This window comes from Bombina bombina, chromosome 4 (assembly GCF_027579735.1).
Source record: "Bombina bombina isolate aBomBom1 chromosome 4, aBomBom1.pri, whole genome shotgun sequence".
In the NCBI taxonomy this organism is placed as follows: domain Eukaryota; kingdom Metazoa; phylum Chordata; class Amphibia; order Anura; family Bombinatoridae; genus Bombina; species Bombina bombina.
The window spans coordinates 95,427,510-95,441,620 of NC_069502.1; the positions used below are offsets into that span (position 1 = coordinate 95,427,510).

The 14,111-nt window shown below is 36.7% G+C and overlaps 1 protein-coding gene across 1 annotated transcript in view; it reads left to right on the forward strand.

The window, feature by feature from the left end:
* PKHD1 (PKHD1 ciliary IPT domain containing fibrocystin/polyductin) overlaps positions 1-14,111 on the forward strand; it is a 1,710,134-nt gene that overhangs the window by 302,609 nt on the left and 1,393,414 nt on the right. Inside the window, exons 20-22 of the mRNA XM_053709557.1 lie at positions 428-567; positions 2,051-2,181; positions 12,605-12,774. Coding sequence (XP_053565532.1) covers positions 428-567; positions 2,051-2,181; positions 12,605-12,774 — 441 coding nt within the window. The remainder of the gene's footprint in view (positions 1-427; positions 568-2,050; positions 2,182-12,604; positions 12,775-14,111) is intronic.

A 14,111-nucleotide genomic window follows, 5' to 3' on the forward strand; every position in this document is an offset into this window, starting at 1 on the left:
CTGTCCTAAACCCATCCTGAACAGTTTAACCCTAAGTGCTTATCCGACTTCCAGACCACCCCAAAATACCCTAAGTGCACAATTCTAAACATCTCACCACTACACTTGTGACTAGCGTGGGAGTTGACACTATGCAACCATTGGCTAATAAATTTACAGAATAATTAAGGCTATATAAAGTTACCCTGTGGCTATCAGGTGTAGTAAGCTTATGATCCAGCTTTTGGTTTGCAGAACAAAATAATAGATTAATCTGAGACAAAGAAAGCTGAAATAAAAGTTACATGTGATATACAAGTACAAGTGAAAGTCAATAAATCTACAAAATCCATAACTCAATTCAACAGAAAACATTTTACAATTGCAATAAAATGTAAATTGTAAATTGCTTAGCAACCTTAGTCATGCGCAATATTTTACCCATCAGACGCAAGTGAAATTGGCACAGATGGAAGAAGAGCTAGCTGGTCTGAACCATACTGCGGACGAGTCAGCATCTTAAATCCAAACTATATTCTAAAGGTGTCTAAGTTACAATCTAGGTACAGATTGAACATGTACACTCATGTAAGTATGTTCAATAATAATTCTTTCTTATTGCTTTAAATGGTTTCTTATATCTTCCTACCGATGTGCACAAAATGCATCTCATTTACTTCATTAGGATGTTTTATAGTCAAATGGGTGTATAATTGATTTTTTGGAACTCACTAGTAATGGAAAAATATTTTGCATTATGCTGACCATCATTATTCAATCCTGCTGTTCATTATTGTCTCTTATTGAGCTTGTGCTGGGAATTACTACCTGTGTGCTTGATAGACACAACTGTCTGTGTTCCTGTTGATCATGGCTACCTATATTCCTATTTCTTGAGTAACTTGCTGATCACTAATACCTGTGTATCCTAATGGCCAATATATTTTGCTGAACATTGTTTACTAAATTCCTCAATATAACTTATGTTCCTGCTGACCACTTCTGTACCTGATGAGCCTAACATCTGTGTTTCTGTTGACTATTGCTGTATGAGCACCAGTTGGTCTCTACTTCTCTTATTACCTTCTGGACACTACTGCTCATGTACCTGCCGGTCTTTTCAGTGGAGTATTTGCAGAACCATTTCCACTACCTTTCTATGCACTGCTGGCTGTAAGAGCCCTCAATCTCTGATTACTAGTGTATGCTTATCAATTATGTTATAGCCAGCCTGCCACTTTCAAGGTCAGAATAAACCATAACCTCTTTGGGGTTCAATAGAAATAGTTGTTACCAGTATCAGTACTTCCAGACCTGTTTCTTTGTATCACAGAGAGGTATTGGTGATATGTGAATGTACTTTTATTTTCATAAAATTGTTACACTATATCAAGTCTTTTATTATACCTGAGCCACCTCTTAAATTAATTACAGACCCTCTAAAACAGATAAGTTGCTTATAACCTCCCCCCCCCAAAAAAAAAGGAAATTCAAGAAAGTATAATTCAAGATTTGTTTTTTTCTAACAGATTGATTTAGTGCTATCTGTGTGGATACTTGAATGAATGGACTGAACAATAAAATTTGCTTTTTGAAAGCCTAAATATTGAACACATTAATACAAAAAGTATTGCAAAAATATGCTTTATTTTTTTTTTTTAAATATAAAGCAGTATTGACTAGCATATTTAAATAGCAGAAGAGTTTTTAATCTTGTCCACCCATTTTATAGCTTTGGTTAGAGATACCTTTCATTATAGAACATTTACACAATTTCCTAAGATGAAGTTTTTAATATTCCTGGATGTGAAACAGATTCGGTTCTGAATTATGTTTATTTAAAAATAGCCTTTCCATCTTAAAATAATGTCTGTATGTAGATATAGGGGGAGAAAGACAATATATAGCTAAGATCAGACAAAAAATAAGCTGTAAATTACCATGTATAATCTTAGATATGATATAATAATGACAAATGAAAACAAAACTGTAAAATACAGTCATAGAGAGTTTTGTACATTTTTTCATAAAGTAATAAAACTAATCAATAAATCTACTTTCTTTCCTACAGGTTTGTTTTGCATATAAAGGATATATGGAAGACTCTATGATTGTCTCATTTTCGTATAAAAATAATTTTAGTTTCACAGTGAGTAAAAACCATACCTGCCAGTGGAAATACAATACAAGCAGCCCAGAAAGGTACATGTTTCAGAAATATATTGCATTTCATTGACTATTTTATAATTATCTTTTTTTATTTTAAATGAGTTTGGATTTTGTACTCTCATCATTTATACAAAAGGTATCTAATGATTATCAACAGAAAAACACCATTAAAGTTTAGGAGGATTATTGTAGATTAATCATTTGATTTTTCTAAATAATTGTGATTGACCCCTCAATGTGTAAAGAAAAACGCAGTGATCACTGTACTATATTTCTAATACAAGTAAATCCTATAAAAACATTATAGTTATATAATTTTCTAACGCCTAGATTTAGAGTTCTGCGGCCAAAGGGGTGCATTAGCTACGCGTGCTTTTTTCTGCCCGCACCTTTTAAATACCGCTGGTATTGAGAGTTCACAGAATGGCTGCGTTAGGCTCCAAAAAGGGAGCATATAGCATATTTACCGCCACTGCAACTCTCGATACCAGCGGTGCTTACGGACGCGGCCAGCTTCAAAAACGTGCTCGTGCACGATTCCCCCATAGAAAACAATGGGGCTGTTTGAGCTGAAAAAAAACCTAACACCTGCAAAAAAGCCGCGTTCAGCTCCTAACACAGCCCCATTGTTTGCTATGGGGAAACACTTCCTACATCTGCACCTAACACCCTAACATGTACCCCGACTCTAAACACCCCTAACCTTACACTTATTAACCCCTATTCTGCCGCCCCCGCTATCGCTGACCCCTGCATATTTTTTTTAAACCCTAATCTGCCGCTCTGTAAACCACCGCTACTTACATTATCCCTATGTACCCCTAATCTGCTGCCCCTAACACCGCCGACCCCTATATTATATTTATTAACCCCTAATCTGCCCCCCACAACGTCGCCTCCACCTGCCTACACTTATTAACCCCTAATCTGCCCAGCGGACCGCACCGCTATTATAATAAAGTTATTAACCCCTAATCCGCCTCACTCCCGCCTCAATAACCCTATAATAAATAGTATTAACCCCTAATCTGCCCTCCCTAACATCGCCGACACCTAACTTCAAACATTAACCCCTAATCTGCCGACTGGAGCTCACCGCTATTCTAATAAATGTATTAACCCCTAAAGCTAAGTCTAACCCTAACACTAACACCCCCCTAAATTAAATATAATTTAAATCTAACGAAATAAATTAACTCTTATTAAATAAATTATTCCTATTTAAAGCTAAATACTTACCTGTAAAATAAACCCTAATATAGCTACAATATAAATTATAATTATATTATAGCTATTTTAGGATTTATATTTATTTTACAGGTAACTTTGTATTTATTTTAACTAGGTACAATAGCTATTAAATAGTTAAGAACTATTTAATAGCTAAAATAGTTAAAATAATTACAAATTTACCTGTAAAATAAATCCTAACCTAAGTTACAATTAAACCTAACACTACACTATCAATAAATATATTAAATAAAATACCTACAATTACCTACAATTAAACCTAACACTACACTATCAATAAATGAATTAAATACAATACCTACAAATAACTACAATTAAATAAACTAACTAAAGTACAAAAAATAAAAAAGAACTAAGTTACAAAAAATAAAAAAATATTTACAAACATTAGAAAAATATTACAACAATTTTAAACTAATTACACCTACTCTAAGCCCCCTAATAAAATAACAAAGCCCCCCAAAATAAAAAAATGCCCTACCCTATTCTAAATTAAAAAAGTTCAAAGCTCTTTTACCTTACCAGCCCTGAACAGGGCCCTTTGCGGGGCATGCCCCAATAAATTCAGCTCTTTTGCCTGTAAAAAAACACATACAATACCCTCCACCCCAACATTACAACCCACCACCCACATACCCCTAATCTAACCCAAACCCCCCTTAAATAAACCTAACACTAAGCCCCTGAAGATCTTCCTACCTTATCTTCACCTCACCGGGTATCACCGATCGGTCCTGGCTCCAAAATCTTCATCCAACCCAAGCGGGGGCTGGCGATCCATAATCCTGCGGCTGAAGAGGTCCAGAAGAGGCTCCAAAGTCTTCATCCTATCCGGGAAGAAGAGGCGATCCAGACCAGCAACCATCTTGATCCAAGCGGCATCTTCTATCTTCATCCGATGAGGAACGGCTCCATCGTGAAGACCTCCAGCGCGGACCAATCTTCTTCCGACGACGTCCAACTGAAGAATGACGGTTCCTTTAAGGGATGTCATCCAAGATGGCGTCCCTTGAATTCCGATTGGCTGATAGGATTCTATCGGAACAGCCAATAGAATGCGAGATCAATCTGATTGGCTGATCGGATCAGCCAATCGGATTGAACTTGATTCTGATTGGCTGATTCCATCAGCCAATCAGAATTTTCCTACCTTAATTCCGATTGGCTGATAGAATTCTATCAGCCAATCAGAATTGAAGGGACGCCATCTTGGATGACGTCCCTTAAAGGAATCGTCATTCTTCAGTTGGACGTCGTCAGAAGAAGATTGGTCCGCGCTGGAGGTCTTCACGATGGAGCCGTTCCTCATCGGATGAAGATAGAAGATGCCGCTTGGATCAAGATGGTTGCCGGTCTGGATCGCCTCTTCTTCCCGGATAGGATGAAGACTTTGGAGCCTCTTCTGGACCTCTTCAGCTGCAGGATTATGGATCGCCAGCCCCTGCTTGGGTTGGATGAAGATTTTGGAGCCAGGACCGATCGGTGATACCCGGTGAGGTGAAGATAAGGTAGGAAGATCTTCAGGGGCTTAGTGTTAGGTTTATTTAAGGGGGGTTTGGGTTAGATTAGGGGTATGTGGGTGGTGGGTTGTAATGTTGGGAAGGGGGTATTGTATGTGTTTTTTTACAGGCAAAAGAGCTGAATTTCTTGGGGCATGCCCCGCAAAGGGCCCTGTTCAGGGCTGGTAAGGTAAAAGAGCTTTGAACTTTTTTAATTTAGAATAGGGTATTGCATTTTTTTATTTTGGGGGCTTTGTTATTTTATTAGGGGGCTTAGAGTAGGTGTAATTAGTTTAAAATTGTTGTAATATTTTTCTAATGTTTGTAAATATTTTTTTATTTTTTGTAACTTAGTTCTTTTTTATTTTTTGTACTTTAGTTAGTTTATTTAATTGTAGTTATTTGTAGGTATTGTATTTAATTCATTTATTGATAGTGTAGTGTTAGGTTTAATTGTAGGTAATTTTAGGTATTTTATTTAATTTATTTATTGATAGTGTAGTGTTAGGTTTAATTGTAACGTAGGTTAGGATTTATTTTACAGGTAAATTTGTAATTATTTTAACTATTTTAGCTATTAAATAGTTCTTAACTATTTAATAGCTATTGTACCTAGTTAAAATAAATACAAAGTTACCTGTAAAATAAATATAAATCCTAAAATAGCTATAATATAATTATAATTTATATTGTAGCTATATTAGGGTTTATTTTACAGGTAAGTATTTAGCTTTAAATAGGAATAATTTATTTAATAAGAGTTAATTTATTTCGTTAGATTTACAGGGAGTGCAGAATTATTAGGCAAATTAGTATTTTGACCACATCATCCGCTTTGTGCATGTTGTCTTACTCCAAGCTGTATAGGCTCGAAAGCCTACTACCAATTAAGCATATTAGGTGATGTGCATCTCTGTAATGAGAAGGGGTGTGGTCTAATGACATCAACACCCTATATCAGGTGTGCATAATTATTAGGCAACTTCCTTTCCTTTGGCAAAATGGGTCAAAAGAAGGACTTGACAGGCTCAGAAAAGTCAAAAATAGTGAGATATCTTGCAGAGGGATGCAGCTTCTGAAGCGTGATCTTCGAACAATCAAGCGTTTCATTCAAAATAGTCAACAGGGTCGCAAGAAGCGTGTGGAAAAACCAAGGCGCAAAATAACTGCCCATGAACTGAGAAAAGTCAAGCGTGCAGCTGCCAAGATGCCACTTGCCACCAGTTTGGCCATATTTCAGAGCTGCAACATCACTGGAGTGCCCAAAAGCACAAGATGTGCAATACTCAGAGACATGGCCAAGGTAAGAAAGGCTGAAAGACGACCACCACTGAACAAGACACACAAGCTGAAACGTCAAGACTGGGCCAAGAAATATCTCAAGACTGATTTTTCTAAGGTTTTATGGACTGATGAAATGAGAGTGAGTCTTGATGGGCCAGATGGATGGGCCCGTAGCTGGATTGGTAAAGGGCAGAGAGCTCCAGTCCGACTCAGACGCCAGCAAGGTGGAGGTGGAGTACTGGTTTGGGCTGGTATCATCAAAGATGAGCTTGTGGGGCCTTTTCGGGTTGAGGATGGAGTCAAGCTCAACTCCCAGTCCTACTGCCAGTTTCTGGAAGACACCTTCTTCAAGCAGTGGTACAGGAAGAAGTCTGCATCCTTCAAGAAAAACATGATTTTCATGCAGGACAATGCTCCATCACACGCGTCCAAGTACTCCACAGCGTGGCTGACAAGAAAGGGTATAAAAGAAGAAAATCTAATGACATGGCCTCCTTGTTCACCTGATCTGAACCCCATTGAGAACCTGTGGTCCATCATCAAATGTGAGATTTACAAGGAGGGAAAACAGTACACCTCTCTGAACAGTGTCTGGGAGGCTGTGGTTGCTGCTGCACGCAATGTTGATGGTGAACAGATCAAAACACTGACAGAATCCATGGATGGCAGGCTTTTGAGTGTCCTTGCAAAGAAAGGTGGCTATATTGGTCACTGATTTGTTTTTGTTTTGTTTTTGAATGTCAGAAATGTATATTTGTGAATGTTGAGATGTTATATTGCTTTCACTGGTAAAAATAAATAATTGAAATGGGTATATATTTGTTTTTTGTTAAGTTGCCTAATAATTATGCACAGTAATAGTCACCTGCACACACAGATATCCCCCAAAAATAGCTATAACTAAAAACAAACTAAAAACTACTTCCAAAACTATTCAGCTTTGATATTAATGAGTTTTTTGGGTTCATTGAGAACATGGTTGTTGTTCAATAATAAAATTAATCCTCAAAAATACAACTTGCCTAATAATTCTGCACTCCCTGTAAATTATATTTAATTTAGGGGGGTGTTAGTGTTAGGGTTAGACTTAGCTTTAGGGGTTAATACATTTATTACAGTAGCGGCGAGATTAGGTCGGCAGATTAGGGGTTAATAATTGAAGTTAGGTGTCGGCGATGTTAGGGAGGGCAGATTAGGGGTTAATACTATTTATTATAGGGTTATTGAGGCGGGAGTGAGGCGGATTAGGGGTTAATAACTTTATTATAGTAGCGGTGAGATCCGCTCGGCAGATTAGGGGTTAATAAATATAATATAGGGGTCGGCGGTGTTAGGGGCAGCAGATTAGGGGTACATAGATATAATGTAGGTGGCTGCGCTTTGCGGTCGGCAGATTAGGGGTTAATTATTGTAGGTAGCTGGCGGCGACGTTGTGGGGGGCAGATTAGGGGTTAATAAATATAATATAGGGGTCGGCGGTGTTAGGGGCAGCAGATTAGGGGTACATAAGTATAACGTAGGTGGCGGTCGGCAGATTAGGGGTTAAAAAAAATTAATAGAGTGGCGGCGATGTGGGGGGACCTCGGTTTAGGGGTACATAGGTAGTTTATGGGTGTTAGTGTACTTTAGAGCACAGTAGTTAAGAGCTTTATAAACCGGCGTTAGCCCAGAAAGCTCTTAACTACTGACTTTTTTCTGCGGCTGGAGTTAGATTTCTAACGCTCACTTCAGCCACGACTCTAAATACCGGAGTTAGAAAGATCCCATTTAAAAGATAGAATACGCAATTGACGTAAGGGGATCTGTGGTATGGAAAAGTCGCGGCTGGAAAGTGAGCGTTAGACCCTTTCCTGACTGACTCCAAATACCGGCGGTAGCCTAAAACCAGCGTTAGGAGCCTCTAAAGCTGGTTTTGACGGCTACCGCCAAACTCTAAATCTAGGCCTAAATGTTTAAGGATAAAGTACCATATTTAAAAAATGATTATTAAATGTAAATGATGAGTACACTATTATATTGGAAAGTGTTGCTCTGTTGTGCATTGTTCAATTTATCCACACTGAATAAATTGGAGCTAGGCATATCCAGGCAATTAGAAAGATGCTAATTATGATCAGTATTCATCAGGTGATGCCCGCGATGCCCATATACATATGACATTCTTATGGAGTGTGAGGATATATTGTGATGATAACAGGTTAAGCTCACACATGCAGATGGGTATTTTCCTAGCAGAGTATACAAAGGGGCTACTGGAATAGAACTTTCCTGTAACATTAAAGGGACAGTCAAGTCCAAAAAAAACTTTCATGATTTAAACAGGGAATGTTTCCAATTTACTTTTATCACCAATTTTGATTTGTTCTCTTGGTATTCTTAGTTCAAAGCTAAACCTGGGAGGTTCATATGCTAACTTCTTAGACCTTGACGACTACCTCCTATCTGAATGCATTTTGACCTTTTAATTAATGATTAAATTTTCTATAACAGTGTTGATTATGCAAAACTGGGGAATGGGTAATAAAGGGATTATCTTTCTTTTTAAACAACAAATATTCTGGTGTTGACTGTCCCTTTAAAGTGATGGTAAACTTTTCCCTTTGTATAAACAGATCAGTAAAACAAATTTCCAATTTACTTTTATCATCAAATTTGCTTTGTTCTCTTGGTATTCTTAGTTGAAAGCTAAACCTAGGTAGGCTTATGAACTGATTTCTAAGCCATTGAGAACCACAGTGCTACTTCCATGTGTGTCATATAGATAACACTGTGCTCACTCCCATGAAATTATTTATGAGTCAGCACTGTTTGTCTAAAATTCAAGTCTGTCAAAAGAACTGAGATAAGGAGGCAGTCTACAGAGGCTTATATACAAGGTAATCACAGAAGTAAAAACTATATTAATATAACCGTGTTAGTTATGCAAAACTGGGGAATGGGTAATAAAGGGATTATCTAACTTTGTAAACAATAAACATTTTCAAGTAGACTGTCCTATTAATTCATCATTTCATTTGAAATGAAGATGCGCTTTAACATACTTTTTAATCTATTGCTAAAATTCAAATATCTCACGCACCGGCTGTCCACTTCAAAAGTAATTTTTTTGCGTGAGCTAACGGTTTGAATTGTTCTTTAATTGGCGCTATAGCTAAAAAAAAATTGTTTGAGTACTATATGGTCAGAGCACAGATTGAAGGACAATTCAAACCCTTAGGTTTAAAAAAACAAAAAACTTTTGAAGTGGGTGCCTGGAGCGCAAGGTATTTGAATTTCAACGCTACATTAAAAGTAAGTGATAGCGTATCTTCATCACACCTGATGAATTAAACTCTATTTAAAATAACACTAACATTACAGATCTGTTTATACAAAGGGGAAATATTACCATTACTTTAAGAGGTTATGAATGGGCTATTGTATGTGTCAGTTTAGGGAGACCTCCCAGTTTCTATTTTGAAAAGCGGTAATTATCACACGAAATATCCTTTTTGGAAGCTTTTCTGTTGACAATTTGTTTGCAGCAGCAAAGGTTTTTTAAACAACAAAGCAATTTAGCATTGTCACCACGTGAGAAACTCGCCTACCAATTCGGTCGAAAAGCAAAAAAGTGTTTACGGGAGAAAATCACTGATAGATTTTAATCAACTCCTATATCCATTATGAATGCTTATTTGATTAAAGGGACAATCAACACCAGAATTTTTGTTGTTTAAAAAGATAGATAATCCCTTAATTACTAATTCCCCAGATTTGCATAACCAACACAGTTATAATTATACACGTGTAATTATACCTTGTATCTAAGCCTCAGCAGACTGCCCCCTTATTTCAGTTCGACAGACTTGCAGTTTAGCCAATCAGAGCTGTCTCCATGGTAAATTCACGTGCATGAGCTCAATGTTATCTATAATAAACACATGAACTAATGCCCTCTAGTGGTGAAAAACTATCAAAATGCATTTAGATTAGAGGCGGCCTTCAAGGTCTAAGAAATTAGCATATGAACCTCCTAGGTTTAGCTTTCAACTAAGAATACCAAGAGTCCAAAGCAAAATTGGTGATAAAAGTAAATTGGAAAGTTGTTTAAAATTACATGCCCTATCTGAATCATGAAAGTTTTTTTGGACTTGACTGTCCCTTTAATGTTTCACCACATGAAAAGGAGGCAACATAAATAATGAAAGTATTTTACTATGCTTAACTAAACACTTTTGGGCATATTTATCAATGTGCGAGCGGACATGATACGAAGTAGCATATCATGTCTGCCACACATGGATAAATGCCGACAACATACGCTGTCGGCATTAATCATTGCACCAGCAGTTCTTGTGAACTGCTGGTGCAATGCCGCCCCATGCAGATTCGCAGCCAATCGGCCACTAGCAGGCGTGTCAATCAACCCAATCGTATTCGATCGGGTTGATTTCTGTCTGTGGCCTCAGAGCAGGTGGACAGGTTATTGAGCAGGGGTCTTTAGACCGCTGCTTCATAACTTCTGTTTCCGGCAAGCCTGAAGGTTTGCCAGAAACAAGGGGCATCAAGGTCCGTATATATGCCCCTTTATCTAAATCTCAAGGTATTTACTGCCCCTTTAACAATTTATTCCATTATGACACATTTAAAAAAAAAAATCTGCTGGTTAGATCATGAATTTCATCACTATTATAATTACTTCATTGTTTATCCCGTGAATTATTTCCTTACTTTTAGTATTTAAATAATAGCTGAGAAATATTTCTAGCTGCAAACTCAATTTGTTTAATGAGTTTCTCTCTCCAGTGTTGTCACCTGCTCTCATCTTAATTTCATTACTTTCCATTCTCCTGCCTCTATATGCCACCTGTGTTAAAGGAATAGTCTAATCAAAATGAAACTTTCATGATTCAGATTTATTCCTATTAATAATTTTTTTTTCGTTCTCTTGCTATGTTGATTTGAATGTAAGCTCAGGAGCCAGCCCATTTTTGATTCAGCACCTGGGTACCGCTTACTGATTGGTGGCTACATTTAGATACCAATCAGCAAGCACTACCCAGGTGCTGAACCAAAAATGTGGCGGCTCCTATGCTTACATTCATGCTTTTTCAAATAAAGGTAACAAGAGAATGAAGAAAATTTTTTAATAGGAGTAAATTAGAAAGTTGCTTAAAATTGAATGCTCTATTTGAATCATGAAAGTTTAATTTTGACTAGACCATTCCTTTAATACCTCGCTTTCTTTTCCTGTCTACATACGAGTGTCTGTTTCTATACAGTAATCTCATACAGAGTTGGAAGCATTTGAAACAATGTTAGGGCACTTTTCAGAACATTAAACGGCCAAAAAAGCCAAAAATCATATGATCTAAATCCCAGCAAACGGGTTACACACAAAGTAATAGTGCTGGAGACCCACAGAGAACTGCTGGAAACCACTGCTGATTTGATCCACTTCTGAGTTGGTAGACTAGCGCTACTGATTGGATTATCACCATTTAAAACAAAGAGTAGTGCAAGGTCGCTAGTCTTAAATTGACATGTTCTAATTAATAAGAGTATGTCTTTTTTGACTATTATGACCCTTTTATTAGTCCCCATCTGACCCAATCTAAATTGTGCACAAAAATATTGAATATTGTATTGTTCAGTCTACCTGAGATTTACTACATGAGATTTACTACCTGAGATTTACTACATGAGATTTACTACCTGAGATTTACTACCTGAGATTTACTACCTGAGATTTACTACATGAGATTTACTACCTGAGATTTACTACCTGAGATTTACTACCTGAGATTTACTACATGAGATTTACTACATGAGATTTACTACCTGAGATTTACTACATGAGATTTACTACCTGAGATTTACTACATGAGATTTACTACCTGAGATTTACTACCTGAGATTTACTACATGAGATTTACTACCTGAGATTTACTACCTGAGATTTACTACATGAGATTTACTACCTGAGATTTACTACATGAGATTTACTACCTGAGATTTACTACATGAGATTTACTACATGAGATTTACTACCTGAGATTTACTACATGAGATTTACTACATGAGATTTACTACATGAGATTTACTACATGAGATTTACTACCTGAGATTTACTACATGAGATTTACTACCTGAGATTTACTACATGAGATTTACTACATGAGATTTACTACCTGAGATTTACTACCTGAGATTTACTACATGAGATTTACTATATGAGATTTACTATATGAGATTTACTACATGAGATTTACTACCTGAGATTTACTACATGAGATTTATAGATGCCATTTCTCCAAACTAGATTTTTTATTTTATTATTCTGCTGTTGTCATGTAAAGTATAGGAGACTCAGGTGCCACTATATGCAAACACATTCTCTGTCCCTTTCTATTACTAAAACATTTCATTTACTGTTTTTTCAGCTGGAAATTTGTCTGCACTGATCTGTGGGACTGTGTAAATGGCTCTGGTGCACTTGAAGACATTCACAGTAACTCGCCCGTGTTTGTAGATCAGATTAACCTTCTGCCAGACAACACAAAGAACTGGTTTTATATTGATGAAATTATTGTGGCAAATGGAAGCACAACAGGTATCCATCAGATACAAAGAGTAATTAACAATTATCTCCATCAGTTTGACTTGTACCTGCTTTATATAAATTTCAGTTATTTTTTTCTTTGTGGTATTTTGTATTCAGGACTACACTGGTGCTACAATTTTGGGTGCAGTATTTTAAACCTTGCAGTCCTTTACCAACAATTAGACATGTGCGATTCGTTTCGGATCGATTCGGAAATTCGGCCAAATTTGTAAAATTCAGGATTCGGATCGATTCAGATTTCCGAATTAAAATAGTGCAGAATTTACCAAATAAATCCGAATTAGTTCGGATTTATTCGGTAGATTTGGATGGCCATGGATTACACTAGTATTGTACAGTATATTAGGTTATATCACTCTGCTATGGGTTACACCTAATATACAGTACATAATACTAGTCTAATACACAGCACATCCCACCTAACACTTACCGAAATTCCGAATCGAATCGAACCGAATCCAGACAAATTCATTTGAATCCGAATGAATCCGAAACGAATCCGAACCAAATTGATTCAAATTTTTCCGAATTCGAATCGATCCGAACCGAAATTAAAAAAAAATCTGAATCGATCCAAACCGATTTTTTTTGCCATGCACATAGCTACCAACAATGCACTTCATTCATTACTGAAAAAAACTCTAACTTTACTTAACAGTCACCAAGATTACAGGTTGTTCGCTAAACCCGGTGTGTAAATAACGCAAAAAATTTAGCAGTACCGCACTTTCCATAGCACTGCCATTACAAGTTACAGAAAAACCTTCTTTTTTTGTGCGGTATGGTGCGTTAAGATCCATATCGCACAAAAGCCAAGGCCTGACTTCACGTGCTCGTGCATGTTTTCCCCCATAGACATCATTGAAGAGAAAGTGTTAAAAAAAACACCTGCATTTGCGGAAACTAAAAAATAAAAAAGTTACAAAAAATAATAAACAACATTTTCCAAAATAATAAAAATTAAACCTAATCTAATTCCCCTATAAAAACAAAAATTCCACCCCAAAATAACCCCCCTAATCTAACAATAGACTACTAATAGCCCTTAAAAGGGCCTTTTGTAGGGCATTGCCCTGAAGCAATAGGCTCTTTAACCTAAAATTTTTTACAAAGTACACCCTAACAGTAAACCCCCCATCCAACCAACCCCCAAAATAAAAAAAAATAACTATAAAAAAACCTAAGCTACCCATTCCCCCTAAATGGGGCATTTGTATGGGCATTGCCCTTAAAAGGGCAATCAGCTCTTTTGCTGCCCATTAAAATAAAAAATACCTAATCTAAAAAAAAAACACCCCAAAAAAATAAAAAAAACCTTAAGTCTA